The following is an 18,000-nucleotide window of genomic DNA, read 5'->3' on the forward strand; positions in this document are numbered from 1 at the left end:
AAGACCTACTCCAGAAGTATTATACTCTTCACGCGTCCACATGAGATTAGACACTTTGGGAAAAAAAGCAAAAAAAAAACAAAAAAAAAAACAAAAAAAACAGACAACGAGGTACACGCACGATCACATAATATATATACTTGCTCATAAACACACACATTCGAGTCGTGTAAATAAAGGTAATTGTAATTTTAAGGGGCTTCGTTTTTCTTTTTAGCAAAGAGGGTACTCCTAGGCTTCAAAAAAGGCATGTCCAAACGAAAAAAATTAAAAAGTTTCATCGTAGCTGTGCTTTTTATTGTTTGACACACGTTGTTGTAATCTTGGCGACTTCACACTTTCTGCTCCTGAAATTTGAGTTTTTATGTGCATTTAGTGGTAGTAAAATAAGCTACTTTTCCGAGCAGAAGCCTCACGCGACCACGTCATTCGCTCGGTGACTTTTACGAGGTTGACTTTCTTTGTGGCACAGAGAAAATATTTTATTGAATTGGCGTATGTGTCGTTAGTGTAAGATTAATTTTTTTCGACGTTATCCTAAAAGATGGACTTTCTAAAAACATAGGTTTTTTGTAAAGTAAAAATATTACGCAATTTACTCAGTTTTGTGTAAAACATGGGAAAATGTTGTTATCCTTTCGTGCAACTGAGAAAATCGGCCGCACGTTAACCTGTCAAACATTAAGATGAAAAAATTATTAAAATTTTGAGATTAGGAAATTTAGCTGTTTAATATGATTAAGGTGTGCGTGTGGTGTAGCGAAAAAAGAAGGATTTAAACAAAGGAAAGAGACAGCCGAACAGGCGCTTGTCATTTTATTATTGATTCTTCCGTAGTGCGTAGCTTTTTCATAAAATCTGCGTTTTTTGCTGTAAAAAAAAAAAAAAAGAAAAAGAAAAAATATATTAAATGTAAACATAAAAATTTTGAAAATTGAAAAAACAAACCACGTTTGTTCCTAGTTACGCAACCCTGTATGAAAGTCTTACTATATGATTAATCGATCAAGGATATGCTCGTGAAAAAAAAAAAAAAAAAAAAAAAATGATCACGACTAAATTGTCACGCAATTGTACTGGGAAAACATGCGAGGAGAGACGTTTTGGCGCACATTTAGCCACTACAGCAAAACATTATCTCTAAAAATTGAATAATTATTATGGTCCCTCTCGCAATGGGCGTTTGTATATTTTAGCTTCGTTAAAAAGTGAAACTCGAGCAGCTTCTCACTCCGAGTGTGTTGACTGGCAACTTCGACGGAATACAACGGGACGAAACGAAAAATTAATTAATTAAATGTCATTTTCAACCATTGTATTTTTGCGGAGACGCGAGGATGCGAACTCGTTATACATGAATGAAATGAATTATTATGCGTATTCTTATACATACACGTGATCGAGATCCCCAAAGTAAATGAAATAATAGAAAAAAAAATAAATAAAAAAAAAATAGAAATGAACAAAATTTAACAAACAAAAAAAAAATTACGCCCCCCCCCCCCCAAGCTTGCCGAGAGAAATGAAGGATGTGTATCAACCTTGTAATCATTCCATTACGTACTGTATTAAGGATTAGCGCGAACGATGATGTATTGTAAATCCATAGAAGTTATTATTATATCATAATTATTATGTAATAAATATTGTTGTTAAAATAATGCCTTTATTTTGGCTCTTATACACAATAACTTTGTTAATTTTTTTTTTTTTTACTGTACAATTCTTTTGAGTGAAAAAACGGATTTAGACAATTTCTTTGGTGAAATACACTACTTGTAAAGGAAAAGTAAAATTATTTGTACTTGTTACTATAAAACATGCTTTACTTAAGATAGTGTAGGTATGTTTATCATTTAAAAAGAATCATGTTACAAAAAATGTTGTCAATTCTTTAAATTAATTTTATTTTTAATGACAATGGTAACTAATTTTAATTTTAATTTCATTTTTAACCTACTTTTAGTTTAGCCAAAGACATATTTTTTCGACGATAACACTGACTGTAGATAACAATGCAACATTACATGATTCTATTGCATTAAAGTTCTTTTTTTTTAATTTAATCCTTGCGAATTTAAAATTACAAATTTCAAATATTAATTAAGTTTTGCCATTACAACGTCTCTACCTGTCATCCGTTCGTACTTTATTTTGCAGATGATGGATTATTGGCTTAAATACAAATGATCAGTGAACTGTTTTGTTTGGATAAAATTTTAAATATGAAGCATCAGAAATAAAACAAATATAGAAAAATTATAAAATTACACTCTTAGTAATCAACAAAAACGTAAGTAATGGTGAACATAAAAGCGTATTTTTATAATTTTTTAGTTAATTTTGATCATCTTCTTTTTTACACAACAAATTACCAGGGAACAAAATGCAGTATCAATAAAAATTAAATTAAAATACATGAAACACCGTTTGTTCGTCAACATCATAATGTACATAATGTATAAAAAAAAAAACTAACATTATTCAATCAGATGAAACAAAAATTAGATAATAAAAAGTATTCGTTGCCAAAGTACGTGTATAAAATATATATATGTATATGTATGTAAAAACTACTAGATTGAACACAATTGACGCAGCGTGGCTGAAATGCATCGTTGATCATACGTGCGAGTTCTTACGTCGACGCACTTTGCGCGTATGATACAAAAAGTGCTTTTACAGGACCAAAGTGTGGAAAAAAGGCGACTGACGCACTCTCGAATTTGCAACTGTACCGTCGAGACGCTACTCCAATATAATATTGATGAGCTGCTTCAGGAGGCTTAATACTGGCGGTAGGGCGATCGCTTCTGATTTGTCGTTGGCTGTTTTTTTACGGGAAGCCCGCGGGCGTAGGGTTTGTGTGCGTTTGTTGATAGATAGAAGATGCCTCTTGCTCTGAAACACAATAAATAAAATAATAATCATAATATCCGTGTGCATCGGATGGACTGGTTTTACGATTGAATTGGTTCACTCACGAAGGAGGGGTATCCTCCCCCATTGGTATGTACTGGTCTTCCGGTGGATTGCACCAGCCGATCAGGTAAGAGAAGAGATTCGCGCATGGCGCCGCCCAAAAACCCACTTTTGTCGTTATCGACTCTATGTAGTAGGGCGTCACTTTCGTATGGTCGCAGGACAGTGTTTCTGTTTATTAACAACACATATATTTACACTCAAACTACATTGTAATCCTATGTAACATATATTTATACAGAGATGTGTCGACATTTTTAAATAATCATTTGATTACTTGTTACTACTACAATCCGTTAATTTACTATTTAAAAATTCCAACAAACGTTTCATTTTCTGATTAGTGATAAAAAAAAAAAAAGCTTTATTCAATGATTTAATTACAAATTCTAATGTTCGTACATCGTTATAATTCGAAATATAAATGTGGTATACAAAAAAGTAATATAAAAGTGATGGTACGATTGTTTGAATTACAAGTGGTAAAAATATCTAATGGAGTTAAAAATATTTTAGCAAAGAGGTGCACTCACGCAGTAGTGACGCGGTCGCGCATCCGGGCTGGCTTGATCCACCGTTCACATAGAAATCCGCATGGCCATTTGGGCCCCACTGTCCCAGGATTCCCGCGCCCGTGTGGATCACATCGACAAAATGAGCGTCCGTCTCGTCCAAGTCCCTCGACCGGTTGCCGTTCATGTAGAAAAATATCGTCGGGTCGAGCCCTGTCCCATTCAACAGCACAAAAAAACCATTCCTCACGCTCTTTATACATTAATCGAAATTTTCATTCGTTACAATGTACATGCTCCACTGACCAAAGGCTACTTACTACATATACATTTATTTTTTACTAATTTTCAAATAAATAAGTTATGAAAAAAATAATGAATAAGCACACAAACTTGCCAAAGTGGCATAATTACCGGTGATCCTGCCAAGCTTGTCATCGGGTAGGTAATTGGCTATGAGGCCGGCTATGTGGGCGCCGACGCTGTAGCCGAGCACGTGGATGCTCTCGGCAGGAGTGCCCCTCGGATGGTCCCTCAAGTACCTCACCAGCTGAGCAATGCAGCGCGAACAGAAATCCGGTCCCCATGATATCTGCGAGAGACAGGGCTCGCGTACCAACGAGCCGTAGTCGACTATTATTATGTTGTAGTGGCCTCGCGTGAAGTACGCTGCGTGTGTCACGGGAACGAATGGCACTCGGTTATTTATTTTATTTTATTAATTTTTCTCCTTAATCTATTATTACCATTTTTTTTTTTTTTTTTTTTTCAACATAAATTGCAAAATCAGTTGAGGGCAAAAAAATTACGCAATTATGTATGTACACTTGGCACACCTTCAAAATAATTGAACATAGAGAGAAAGGTACTTTGCGTGGCATTGATGTACGTTATTTGTCACGATGGATCATTAACATTACGCCGCATCTAAATGACCACTTTAGCTTGCATCAGGTTTCATAAATGTACTGTACACGAATATTATATGTGCAGATATAGGTATTGCACACATCAGGGATCCACGATCATTAAAATTCTACAGCCAAGTAGAGGATCTTTTTATTCAAAAAATTGTTGTGAAAAACAAAATAAACGTATATATATATTTTTCGTTTATTTTATTATTTATTTAGTTTCTTGAACGAGCTAAAAGGCTCTTTAAAAAATAAAAAAAAATAGTGTATGCAAGTTCATGTATGATTGAACGATTTATTGCACTGGGGCGATTACCGTGTAGGTGACTGGCAAGAAAGTTTTACACGTAAAATTGAAAACAGTACTATAAATCATTAAAGGATAAAGTTGTAACCAAGAACCAAATAAAATGAAATACTCTAACCAGAAAAATACATCATCTCAAACAATGTTTTAAAGAATAATATAAGAATACAACGTGTTGTTTGAAAAAATTTTTGACAAAGATGCAAAGAAAATTTCAAAGTAAAATTCTTTTGAAAGGTTGTTGGATGTATTATATTTTTCGGCTTGGGTCCATAAATAAAAAAAAGCGTATAGCAGAGAAAAAAAAATTGTTTCTCCGTAACGTCACCTTTCCGAAGATCAGTGCTGGGAGCCAAGTTCCTCCCTCCGCCGAAGCCGTGAATGATGATCTTTGTCGGGTTCCTCGGATTGAATTTCGACTTGGACAAGGACTCTTTTCGAGTCACGTGCAACTGAACCGGATTCTGCTGAGTTTCTCTGCAACCATGAATTCCTCGTCAAATCAAAATCGAATAACATCCCGCATTTCGCGTCACCATCTCTACGTCTCGCATACACGACGCCGATTGAGTTGCGAAACCCAATGACATTCAAGGATCCGACAAAAAGACCGTCGTGCATCCTTCGCTTGTTATGGCGTTTATACGCGCGCGCATTAGCATATGATATTGCAACGCCACTCGAAGAACGATAAAAAAAAAAAAAAGTTTAATTGCACAGTGGCCGATTGCAAGAACAACTTGCCTTATGTGTGCATATAAATGTCAGATCGTCCCTCACGGTATATATTGTGCTGCGCGAGGCGCGTGACAATTTGCAGAAAAAATCCGATCGATTAACTCCCGTGTAACTTATATATACTAACTGTATCCCAAGTTTTAATGAAAGCGCAACGATAATTGCATAAACAAGAGCAACGGTGCGGGATCACATATTATATATCTGAGTAAATAACAACGTAATGTGCGGCGAAAAAAAAAAAATCCCAAGGGAAGAGGAAAAAACGGAGGTCGGCTTGTCTTGGTGCAAATAAATTCATTGACTCTCGGGACGGTGATACGGCAGAATGGCATTTTTTCCTCCTCGAAAGTGATGCGAAGCTCACCTGTGTGTTGTGTTTTGTATTCTTGCGTTTGCGTGGGAGGTAAGCGGAGAAAGGTATATAGCGGTGGTCCCGGTGCTATTGGGGTCGCTTTCAGTCGAGAGTGTACAGATGATCGTGATCTTGAAAGCGAGAGTCGTTGTTGTGTCTATATGTACGTGTGCGCGCGATCGAGTGTTTGTGGGTACAAAGTAAATACATACGGACTATTTTTTTTTTTTCCCCCTCATGGTGGGCAGATGCTTTTACAAGTATTTTTTGAAGTAAGAGAGACGGAAAATTCGCGTAATTCACAGAGCAGGCATTTTTTTTAGTTTAGCTCTCATTTCGTCCATTCTTTCTTTCTTTTTGTTATTAAAACGTTACTACTGATGAAATTAAATATTTGCAAATAACAGTGTATAAAAATAGTTTTTTTCAAAATAAATACCTACCACATTTTAATAAAATTTTTAATTGATGAAAATAATACTAAAACACAGACTATAAAATGTATATATATCTTTTTTTTCTAATATATTTCTTGAAAAAAATGTATTTTTTACGATTTTCAAGCTTTTTCAATAAACAAAAAAGAAATTTCAACATCAGTGTTATTGAATAATTTATAAAAATGTTTCAATAATTATTTATTTGGAACCAGACAGATATAAAAATCTGATAGGAAAAAAAATGCAAATCTTTTGAATCTGTTATATTTTTTGGAGTTCAGTTATCATTATAAAGGTATTTTTGGAAATATCAGAACTTATGCGTCACTCGAAGTTTATATTCGATCCCTGAACTGTCAAAGTACACGTTGGCATCTCTAGCCATGTGGTACATGTAAGCGAACAACTTCATTGAGTTTATAAAAAGATAATATGACAATCCAAACGATTATAGTCAAGTGCCAGTAAAACATATTTTAGGTTGCAAATAATAAGCTAATCGAAAATTAGAAAACCACAGGGTCCCGTGTCGCTTTGATACGGCACCATCGTGAAGAACCACCTTAAACTACCAATCTTACCACATCCAACAATGAGTGTAAAATGTAGAGCAAACAAGACGTAAAAGGAAAAAAAGCCGTTTCATCGAATGAAAAAAAAAAAAAAAAAAAAAATGCAACTTACCTTGTATACAAAAAAAACTGGATGTGCGGATATGGACAGGTGAACGGCGGCCTCGCGCAAGACGAGCTGTTGAAGAGGTCCTGCCAGGTTTTGTTTCGGTTCTGCTGCTGTGCCGTCACCTCAGCTGAAAGTGCAAGCGCCGATATCTTTAAACAACACCATCACGTTCTCAACGATGCTAACGTACTAACAGTATAAGTCTGAATTTCAAGGCTCGACCACCTATTAGAATATTACTTAAAAAAAAAAAAAAAAAAAAAATACAGGTAAAGGTTGCCGATTGACTAGTGCTTGTAACGGTTGACTGGGTCTCTCTCCTGCGGCGTCTCATCACACGACCCGTTTAGAGCTGGCGTGGATAATTAAACTGTGGCGTTTTGCACCGGAGAAAGTCGGTATAACAAAATTTAACGCCAATAAAGAGGACGACCTCATGCCTCTATAAATAGACGCTCGTATGTTATACCTACGTATGACAGCGAGAGGCGAACGAAATGGAAACCAATAGCTGCTGTTTCTCCTCTCGAGTATTTGAAAAAGAAATTGTCAAAAAAAAAAAAAAAAAAAAAAAAAACAAATTTGTTTGCCTCCATTACCATTTACACCGGACTTGACTACGAAACACTTGATGTAGTACATCGTCAATCAACGTCTTGAAAAAATGAAAATATTCAAGCTTAGCTCTTACTGGCACGTATTTTTTCCTTACTTCACCTATTCTACAGTTTCAGTACAACAAGGGAAATAAACAAAATTCCTTTTTATTTCCCCGCGACATCTTTTACATTTTACGTTATTTCGCTAAATTGCGTTTAATTCACGTGAACGGAGTTGCGCGCTATGATACAACAATTACGTGGTCATTGTTTAAGGCGAACGCGCGTTTTTATCTTTACGTAATGTCGCTCGCACGAAAGATGTATACATCTCGATAAAGAAACTGCAGAAAAGCATAAAAACGCATAAAAGTCCACAACAGGCACACCCAAGAATTAATTATTCAAAGCGCATACGCGAGGGTGCTCTTGTATGAAAAATACACGCAAAAATGCTCGAGCGCGACTTGGAAAAAAAAAAAAAAGAAATAGAAAAACTGTTGGTAACTTTGATGGTTGTTATAAAAAAAGCAGGGAAAAGCGTGCGTGCGTCGCGTTTGGATGAAAGTTGAAAACAACGGTCGAATTTTCGCAACAACAGCGCGGAAAATGGAAAACGGAGCGGTTGAGAAACGCCGCGTGTGGCTGGCTTAAACGGAGCTCGAACTTTTGTGGAACTTTTCACGAGTCGTCTGCCGTTGCAAAAGCCTACATACTTTGAAGATTCTCGGGTGTACGCAACCTTTAGGCATCAGATATGATTGTCATTTTGAAGGATAAGTTACTTGGATGAAATGGACGAAAAGCTGGAAAAACCTGCACTTCTCGTGCACGTGGGCCACATCACCTTACGCAATTTTGATCCCAAACTGGATGCACGTGCCTAAAAAATATCCTCCAAATCGAATCCAAAGGAACTTTCTACGCTAAATTCAGTATCGAGCGCGCTGCGTTGCAAAATGCTCAAATTGCAAAAAACTGCCGTGCGCAGAGCAAATTAATATCCGCCTCGACACGCCTAATTACCGATCGCGTTGCACCCGATATATATATACATACGGAGATTCGCAAACATGCCACACCGAATATAATTATTGAACATGGAAACTCAGCTAAAGTGAGGGTACATACTTGCACAAGTGAAGCTTTACATAAACATACACGTTCGAACGAAATTACACACATGGGTATCGCGTGGACGCGCTCGAAAAATTTCCGTTTCCACGAATCGACGACCTTCCTCTTGTCGCAAGAGGAGGAGGAGAGAAAGGCTTCGGTCGAAGAGTAGGAAAAAAGAGCCAACTCGAAAACAAAATTAAGGACGCGTGGGTGGATCGCCGGAAATGCATTCACCGGATGTGCGTGATGCATCCCGCCAATTAATCGAAACTATATCGTCGAGCTCGTTTGGTCCACCGGCGAAGGGATGCGCGGAGCTGATGAGTGCATGCCGGAAATCGTTACGCAGAGAAAGACTGCAAAAGTTATCGCAGCTCAATGCGTGTCAGTGTGTACTGTTGCTTACTGAAAATTTTGATGGTATTGTGACATTTTATCGTTATAAATGATGTTTAAGAATTTTGAGAAGACTTATGGGTTTTGGGAAGTTAAATCATTAATATTTTCAGTGGGCTCTTACAGGCAGGTCGTTGTCTCGATTAATTCTTACAGAATCGTGTAAAAAAAAAAAAAAAACGTGGTGAAAGTATATATAGCTATAATTAAAACTTATGGTTTTATTTTTTTCATTGACTTTAAGTTACTGCATGACATTTACACATATGTATGCAGTTACTTTAGTAAAAAAAAAAAATGGGATTATTTATTGGTTATTTTTCCGTTTGTTATAACTTTTTTTCGAGTTGTTAACTTTCACTTACTCACATGTTTCGTACAAAAATATACTAGTATTCAAAATGCATAAGCCTAAGACCCATTTTTGAGCTTTGCTGTAGCACGACAACAGCATCTTTGATCAAATGCATTGTTAACAAGCATCAAGGTGTAAATAATATTTGTAATGAAAATGTAAAACTTGTGTTTGCTTTTTTTCGATTTATAAGAAATTCACACTTGCAACTTTGCCAAGGGACAAATCGGTAATTTATCATGAAAACTTGATCGAAATGAATAATAATGCTTTGTATAACGTTACATAAATCTTTTTTTCCAACCGTATTACTACAGCCACTGTAATTTTTCCATCGAATCACCGCGGTACCATCAGTCACACTGCTTTGGCACGTAGGTACGAAAACAGTCATCAATCGCAAGAAAAGCAGAAACGTCATTCGCGCTCAATTTCGAAATTTCAATTTTCTCCCCCCCCAGCGAAAAAAGGTAAAAAAATGAAAAATACATCTCGAAATCCTAGAAATTTAATTTCATCCAAGTTTCTCGTCTCGGCGGCGAGCGAGAGACTTTCTCTGTGTAGGTAGGGTATCTACTCGTGTGTCGCTCGGCGTTCTCCGGAGCGCCTTGAAATTTGTCGCACGAATTTCCGACGTGCAATTTTGTTTCGCAAGAGTCAATCCGTCGTTCGCAGTCATCACCGACGGCCGACGCAATTGAAAACACCAACGAGCGTGAGCCACCCGATACCGATTTTCCGCGTGCAAAAGTTGTAACAGCCATACTCACCCCCACAGCGCAGGATGGCGATCAGGAAAACGAGAAAGACCGGCGATGCGATACCGATCTCCATCTCCAAAGTTCCTCTGCCGGTCGCCGATACCTCATCGGACGGCCGATCGCCGCGATCCTTCCCCAATGACGCGTCAACTGCGATTGTCCGAGGAGGAGAAAAAAAAAATGTGCACCAAAGCCAAGTCACTGTACGTACCACGCAGTGGTACCTCCCTTATCGCTCGATCGGAATAATTGTAACACACGCCGCGCAATCGGTTGAAGCCGCGCGTCGGTGCGGCGCACACGGGCTGCCCGCCTATCGCTCAATGCCGAGAGTCATCGGCCGGCGCGCGTGTACGTTCGGCACGACCGAGAGAGTGCATTGCACACACACGCAGGCAATTTACGTGTATATAGGTATACGGGCGTTAACTCGCGCGAGAGAGCCGGGCCCGGAGAAGAGGGAATTTTAGAAAGTAAAACCGTCTCCGCGCTCGCCGAATCTCTCTGCGCGTGTGTGTGATGCCGCGCGTCTCCGCTGCCGATCTTTATATACCCACCGTCTGCTCTCTCTCTCTCTTTCTCTCTTGGTATAATAATACGAGAGTACCTATTATGAGTATAACTGCGAGAGAAAGAGATGCACGACTCTCCCCCCCCCCGGGTTTACATGCATGCGTGTAATGTAATGTACACGTGCTGCACATATGGGCGGACCAGGACACGCGAATCCTAGATTTTCACTCGTTTTCCTTCCAAAGTTTTTCCACATTGTCTCTTCCGCCTGCGAGCACCTGATGCACAGGATTACGTTTGCGGAAAGATTGTTTCGTCATTGTTTGGTGGGCTTTTCTGAAAACAGAGGGTACAATAAACACAAGCCCATGCGAGTTACGCACTTATACAGTGGGATAACATGGTCTTTAAATGACAATTTCTCGAGTTGTGAAACCATACAGCCCAATGAGTGATAAAATGACAAAAGGATCATCCGCGAAATTCTCGTGATCAGTTGTTTTGGTATTTTTCCGATGGGAGTAATAGTAGATATCACGAAATTAAAAAAGGAAGAAAGAAAAAAAAAAACATAATTCAGCCCGATGGGGTATACGTATAAAAGCTATCAATCACCAGCTCGATGTCGATGTTTCAAGTTCAGGTGCGCAATGAGTTGTATAGCATCGACCAAACGTCTTCGCGGTGTGATCGAAACTGTTCGATGCACATGTGTGTCAACTGATATATTACTTTCTTTTTTTTCATTTTCAAGGTTTATATGATTCTATGAAACGAAAGAGACACATGAATGCGTGTGTTGGAAAAATGAGGTCGTTTTTCGGTCAGCCGTTCCTGTTACTTCCAATATATGTATATGCGAACACGAGAGACCGGTTCGGTAACGAATAAGCATAAGTGATTTTTTAAGTGGATACTTTTTTTTGAGGCGGAAATATTGTGATTATTAGGTTCTAGATTAATTTTAGGCGAGTTAGAAACTGGATTTTAACAAGGGGTTCGGAAATTTTTCGCGTGCATTTAAAATTGGGTTGATTGCAATAAATAAACAATTTCATCATCATAATTTTGGGTTTTAATGAAATAAAACAAAACATTCCGAAAAGATTCACCGACGCTTTAACCGTCAATGGCCATCGGTGTTTCTTACGCTATTACATAATACACTCAAGTTGTTATTATTATAATATACATACATATTTTACATGATCAGTGATATAATAATCATCAACAAACCAGACATTACCGGTAATTAACAATCTTTAACTTATCAATTTTTTGTGTGTTACATTTTTTCCTACATTATTCTTTACTACTCAATCGGCTTTTCATTGATTATTATTATGAGTAATCTACTTTCACTAGACTCTTTTTAATATCGTAAAAACTTTCCTACAACACGCACACATGGAAACGCATCGTAGCTATCTTTCCATTGTTTGCCAATATCGATACAACTATACATTCCACGCATTGTCTTTTTGTTTTTTTCAAATTACATGTCCTCACAAGGTTCGTAGCGCTAATACTGCCTATTAAAAAATAAATTGTTAACAATTAAATAATCGATTAAGCGTGACATATTTTTCAGTTTTTTCACTTTCTGTTTTGTCGAATCTGTTGTTTTTATTTACTTTTCATCAACATTTTTTGAAAATCACACGGACATTCATACATCTAAAGGGGAATTTCAATTAAGCATGCGGAAAAGGCCGAAAATTTTGCCTTACAGAGTGGAAAATAGGTTTTTTCTTCAACTATTTTTTACAGATAAATAAATATATTTTCTCGATCCAATCATCAAAGAGCAGTCTTTAACAGGATTTTACTGCTAAAATATTTATAGTTGGTATTGTTTTGTATTTTTTAAAATTTTTTTTCAAAGGAAAAACATTCTTCAAGCCTTTTCCCGCGCAGTTATTGACAATGAGTAAACAGCTGGGGTTATAATGTTTACTAGGGAATATAGATAAAAACAAAAAAACACATATTTTTCATTACCTGTTTCTACGCTGTTTTTAATTGATTTATCGTGTTAAATACATCCAAAATTAATAATTTCTTCGCTTTTTGTAAGAATGCAATTTTTTTGAACAAACAATCGATTATTATTTGAAGATGTCCAATGCTCCATTAACATGAATCGAATTTTTTTTTTTTTTTTTTTTTTTTTTTTATTACATAAACTATTCTACTTATTTTGACAAAATTTAATTTTTATAAAAATTCATGTCTTACGTGTCATCAAATAAACGTTTAAAAAGCACAAAAATTCATGTAGGACTGAAGTATTGTCTAAACTTTTATAGTAATGTATATAGTTCTCAGTACTTATATTTTATATTTATGTATATATATATGACTTTCATCGATTTATTTACTTTCATTATTGTCTGTATAATAATTGATATACTTTCTTGAATACGTAACTTTCATATTCTCTATCGTCGGTAGCATAAACACTTAAACTGTGTGTGGGTGTGTTTTTTTTTATTAGTCACTTTGAGAAAAATGTACAAGCTGCGACATCTCAAAATTGTATGGGCTTACATACATAATATAGATAAATATATGTGTATATACAGAACATAAATTTATTGGATAACAGTTACATGAATAGATCGCACTTTTTTTCCTTTTGTTTCATCACAATTCGATGAAGATAAAATTGTATATATGTATTCATCTACCTAATGACCAAAATCAAAGCTTTCCGTTAAAAATTACAACAAAAACTTCTCACGTAGACGTCAACTTTACTTTTTGTTTCCATATGGATTCCTTTTACCCATTTTAAAAATCTCATTACGCATAGTATTGCCATATCGATGAAAAAAAATTTTCAAATATATATATATATATATTTTGTATATAAAAAAAAGCAACGCACCCATTATAACTATAACTACTTATTGCAACGAAACGCTAATCTATACTTTGAGGAAAAGCTCAGCTTTTATTCTTTCGATCAACCAGTTGAGTGGCGTTACAACAGTTTAATGCTTCCTGTCTTTTTTTTTGTTTTTGTATTTTTTTTTTTTTATATTATTTACAGAGTACATAACAGTTTGACGTTTAATCAGCCAAAGAAATCAACACAGTGGTCATGGAGCATACACCAAACAAACGGAACAAACAGCGAGAGTTTTTCTTTATCCACCAAGAGCAAATGTGTGTTTTACGTGGGCTTCCGTTTTTGCGCAAGTCGCGCGTAATTTGATACCGCGCACGGAGCGACGTGTGTGTACGCACACGCGAGGGTAAAAGGAAAAAAAAAAAAAAAAAAAAAAAAAATTAAGTATACAGGATCGTTGCTACAATTATGCAACGGGGGCTATACGCTACGTTTCGAAAAATATGATATCTGCAGCGGGCTCGGAACAAAGGAAATAGGATGGAAAAAAAGAGGTGGAGACAGTGGATGAGAGAGGGAGGGTGTATTTAATATACGAAGCATATACGCGTTCTCACATAATTATTAAGTGGCGAAAGTAATCGTCGGCCTCGTTGATTCGAGTTTTTCGCATCCACCCTGGGGAAACGTGTATTATGCATTGTAACTGTATTTTTTTGCTGGTTTTTTTTTCTTTTTTTTTTTTTTTTTTTATTTTGTTTTAGGTACACCACAATAGAACGATGCGAGAGACTCGAAAGCAACGCTTCGGTCGACGAGCACACGCACGTAAAGTTTCACAGCGCCCGATAATTGTTTCATTCACCGTTTATTTACTGTTTTATTGTCGTAAACTATTATTGAATTTTATGTTTTGTATGTATATATATATATGTATATGTATATAATTTACGTTATTATGTATATCGTATATTTTTCTCTTATATAAATATCTCAGAATTATTGTTCGAACAGCATTTGAACTTATAGCCTATGTTAATATTGTATATATAATTTCATGGTTTTATCTATTTTCTCCAAGTATACGTATTATGCACGGGATCAATTGAAAACCAACTACTTTTACATACGCGACACAATTCATACTTGTGGAACTCAAGTACAGGGACATTCGAAAGTACAATTGACTGGTCCTGTATAAATAATAACAGAAAAAATAAAATCAGTGTTAATATATGTTAAAGTAATTTTTACTCATAAATATAACGAATCAATGAACGCTTTGGAAAATGTCAACAGATTTTAAAACAGTTCTCTTGAGCAATTTTTTTTTTTTTTTTTTTTTTTTTTTTTTTTCATTGTATCTACTGCTTAAAAAAAGGTTTCTGGATCATCGTGCATCACCATGAGAGACTTATTAGGCCAATCACTATACTTCAATGCAAGGATGAGTGTACACTCACGTAATAATAATTTGAGGGATTCAGGGAGGGATCAGCTCGCCATCTTTGCCGCTATAATTTTAATAACATTCTTTTTCATCGGTAACAAAATATAAATAAATAAATAAGGTATTTTAATATGTCATCAAAGTGCTAGTATAACAGTGCCTTTTTTTTAATTTTTCGTTTGATAAATAATGCCTTTCTTCTGAATTTGCGACCAAGTTCCATATACTTTTAAAATAATTTACTGAGTTACTTAACGAATATGCTATTAAAAAATATGCATTTATAACTTTGATGTAAACTAAGCATAAACGATACACAGTCGTTGAGGAACTTTATGAATAAATATATATATAATATATATTTTTTTAAAACAATAGACATCATCTACGTTGCATTATGCAAAGCAAACGCGACTTTATAAATATATTTTGCCATAGTGGAACATTCAATACATTTGTCTCCTTTTTAAACTATACATCATACTCTTGGTTGTATTTACATTTAATTGATAATATCGCCCAAAAGCCCGATGGTAAAGTATTTAGAAATAGTCAACTACAAGTCGCGAAAAAATTATTGTCGGTTCCGCAAAATACTTCCTCAATTCGAAATTGTAACGCACACTCGTAACAACACTTTAAAAGTAAATATCGCAGAAAATCATTGTGCCTTGAGTAATGAAACTATACAGCTAAAATACTTTCATTGGTTAATCTTCATTACTGCCAATATGCACGAATAATTCAAGCGAATGATGTGGTAATCATATAAAAGACATTTATTGCATCCTAGTGTTTTTTAATTATAATTGCAATATGTCTATAATGATACACGGAAACATCATTGTATAGGTCAAAACATTGCTAAATTATCACGATTCACACTTTTTTTTTTTAACTTTGCATAAGGTATTTACCGGCATTGACACTGATTACAGCACAATACAATAACAGGCCAGCCTAAAAAGTCCAGCCTTTTTTATTTTATTCTTTTTTTCATCAATTATTTGATAAATATAATTACCTTGTTCGTACAATATACGTATTCTTTGTAACTTTTTTAAATATTATTATCATCCACGTCCTCAGTAAATTATTTAATATCTTTATAATACATGTATATTTATAAATATTCAATCTTCGCTCACGATTTTATATTTTTTTTAAAAAGGTTTGCGCATAAATTGACTAATTTCGTAAGTATTACACATCCTTTCTATCTTTCGAACGTCCACGCCTGATCCTCATATTTTTTTTTTTTTATTTATTTATTTATTTTTTTTTTAATCTTATTTTATTTATCATCGCTCTAACAACAGAAACTAACACGAAAGAATGCTCGAAAAAAAAAAAAAAAAAAAAAATGTTATTACTTTCATTATCTTTTCTTCTCTACGTCGCATCACGTCCATAAACACGAAGTTAACGCTCGATTATATATATTTATTTTATATACTTTCTTTGCGGTTTAATACTTTCATACGTTTCGGTTTTCTTACTTTTGCGTTTAAACATTTTACTTTCATAACTTAGCTTAGATTCTCTTTAAATTCAACGGAATCCCCCTCGAGAAAGGATTATTAGGGGGTAGTCGAAAGATGAAAATGCCTTTGAAAGACTACGCAAATGTTTCGTTAATATGTGTTTGGCATTTTTGTTGGAATTTCTCGAAAGGGATACCACCGTGTAACGTTAAAATTATTTTTTTGTGTATAAGGATGTGCGTGTGTACACGTGTTTATTTGTGTATTCATGCAAACTCTGAAAGCAGAATCAAGATTTGTGATCCAATATTGTAACTCATTCAGAGCACCTGTTCGCGTGTGTATACTTTGTTTATAAATAAAGTATCAATTTCGTTTTTAATTCAATCTTTTTTTTATGTTTTTTTTTTTTGTTTTTTTCAATAACGAATAATTTTATTAGTACTTAAACTCACTCTCTATTCATATTCTTTCTCCGATGCCCAATTTTCACCATTGGCATTCACGCCTTTTTATTGCTACTTTTTGTGTTGTAGGAAATACCTGAAAGTTGCAGCTAACGGCTCTGCCGTTCCTTTCATTCACGCGGAATGACTAAATAATTCTTTTTCATCAATAACTTGAAGAGCTTTTGCAATCCCTGGCTTCGTAGTACGTTTTTTTCTTTCCTTACAGGTCAACGAGTTTGATTCTTTTAGTGGTGCGAATTTTACCAAGTGCAATTATTGTCGACTCGTAAAAATTCCCAATACCGCCCCTTTTTTTTGTATATCACTTAATCATTTCAAATTATTGTTTCGGGGTTTTTTTTTTTCGTGCATTTGTATATAGCGTTCGCGTGAATTTATTGTCTCCAAACGCTCGATAGTGCATGTATTACTTTATATTAATTCCATTCGTAACGCAAGAGTTATTGTCGCCTCACCAACACGTGCGGTATTCAAAAAGTGCAATCTGTATGTTTTTGTGTTTATTGTGTAAATAATTTTATAAAACATCCTGACCCACAGCCTCGGGTCGCGTTATTGTCTCGTTAATTGGAAATTGTAAAAAATATTCAAAAAAGAATCATGTAATTACAGATTTGTTTTAAATTTACTGATTCGCATCATTTTTACTTTCATTATGTTTTTTTTTTTTTTTTTCACTCTCGTTTAATCTTAAACCTTAAAATTAATACTTTCTCTAGAGTACAGCACTTTCATTGTAATATTGTCAGAGTAGGAGGATTACCAATAATCACGTACGGTCCCAAATACGCACGTGCTGCATAACCATTATTATTATTACTCGTTATCACACGTGAAACTCAATTCAAGGCAGCTCAGCTATCTGCCCCCCTTAGGTATTGCGCCACACAAATCATTTGGTTTTTCCGCGACTCATTTTTCCCGTCAATGTTCCTAAAATCTGTATCTTTTCTTGTAAATTTGCAACATCTCGATTCGAATAAATTGTTTAGTGGTAATCTGGACAAATATGTTGTAATCGTATGATCATGGGGGAGGCCCAAATTGCTATCCACGTTGTCTATCCTCTT

The 18,000-nt window shown here is 35.3% G+C and overlaps 1 protein-coding gene across 1 annotated transcript; it reads right to left on the bottom strand.

The window, feature by feature from the left end:
* Positions 1–2,786: 2,786 nt before the first annotated feature.
* On the bottom strand, positions 2,787–10,301 carry LOC106642545 (pancreatic lipase-related protein 2). The gene is made up of 7 exons (XM_014357362.2): positions 10,169–10,301; positions 6,933–7,056; positions 5,044–5,192; positions 3,909–4,163; positions 3,516–3,707; positions 2,985–3,153; positions 2,787–2,901 (listed from the first exon to the last, which is right to left on the bottom strand). Exons 1-7 carry the CDS (start codon positions 10,230–10,232, stop codon positions 2,787–2,789), a joined length of 1,068 nt encoding a protein of 355 aa, XP_014212848.2. The 5' UTR covers positions 10,233–10,301.
* Between the last annotated feature and the right edge of the window lie 7,699 nt (positions 10,302–18,000).

This window comes from Copidosoma floridanum, unplaced genomic scaffold (assembly GCF_036245765.1).
Source record: "Copidosoma floridanum isolate Cflo_tuat_1 unplaced genomic scaffold, Cflo_Japanese_pri ptg000019l, whole genome shotgun sequence".
Lineage (NCBI taxonomy): Eukaryota > Metazoa > Arthropoda > Insecta > Hymenoptera > Encyrtidae > Copidosoma > Copidosoma floridanum.

Coding starts and splice junctions, on each gene's coding strand:
- LOC106642545 (XM_014357362.2), bottom strand. CDS start 10,232: ATGGAGATCGGTATCGCATCGCCGGTCTTTCTCGTTTTCCTGATCGCC. Junction 4,164..5,043: donor CAGCACTGATCTTCGGAAAG/GTGACGTTACGG, acceptor TGACACACGCAG/CGTACTTCACGCGAGGCCAC. Junction 3,154..3,515: donor CGCGACCGCGTCACTACTGC/GTGAGTGCACCT, acceptor GTTAATAAACAG/AAACACTGTCCTGCGACCAT.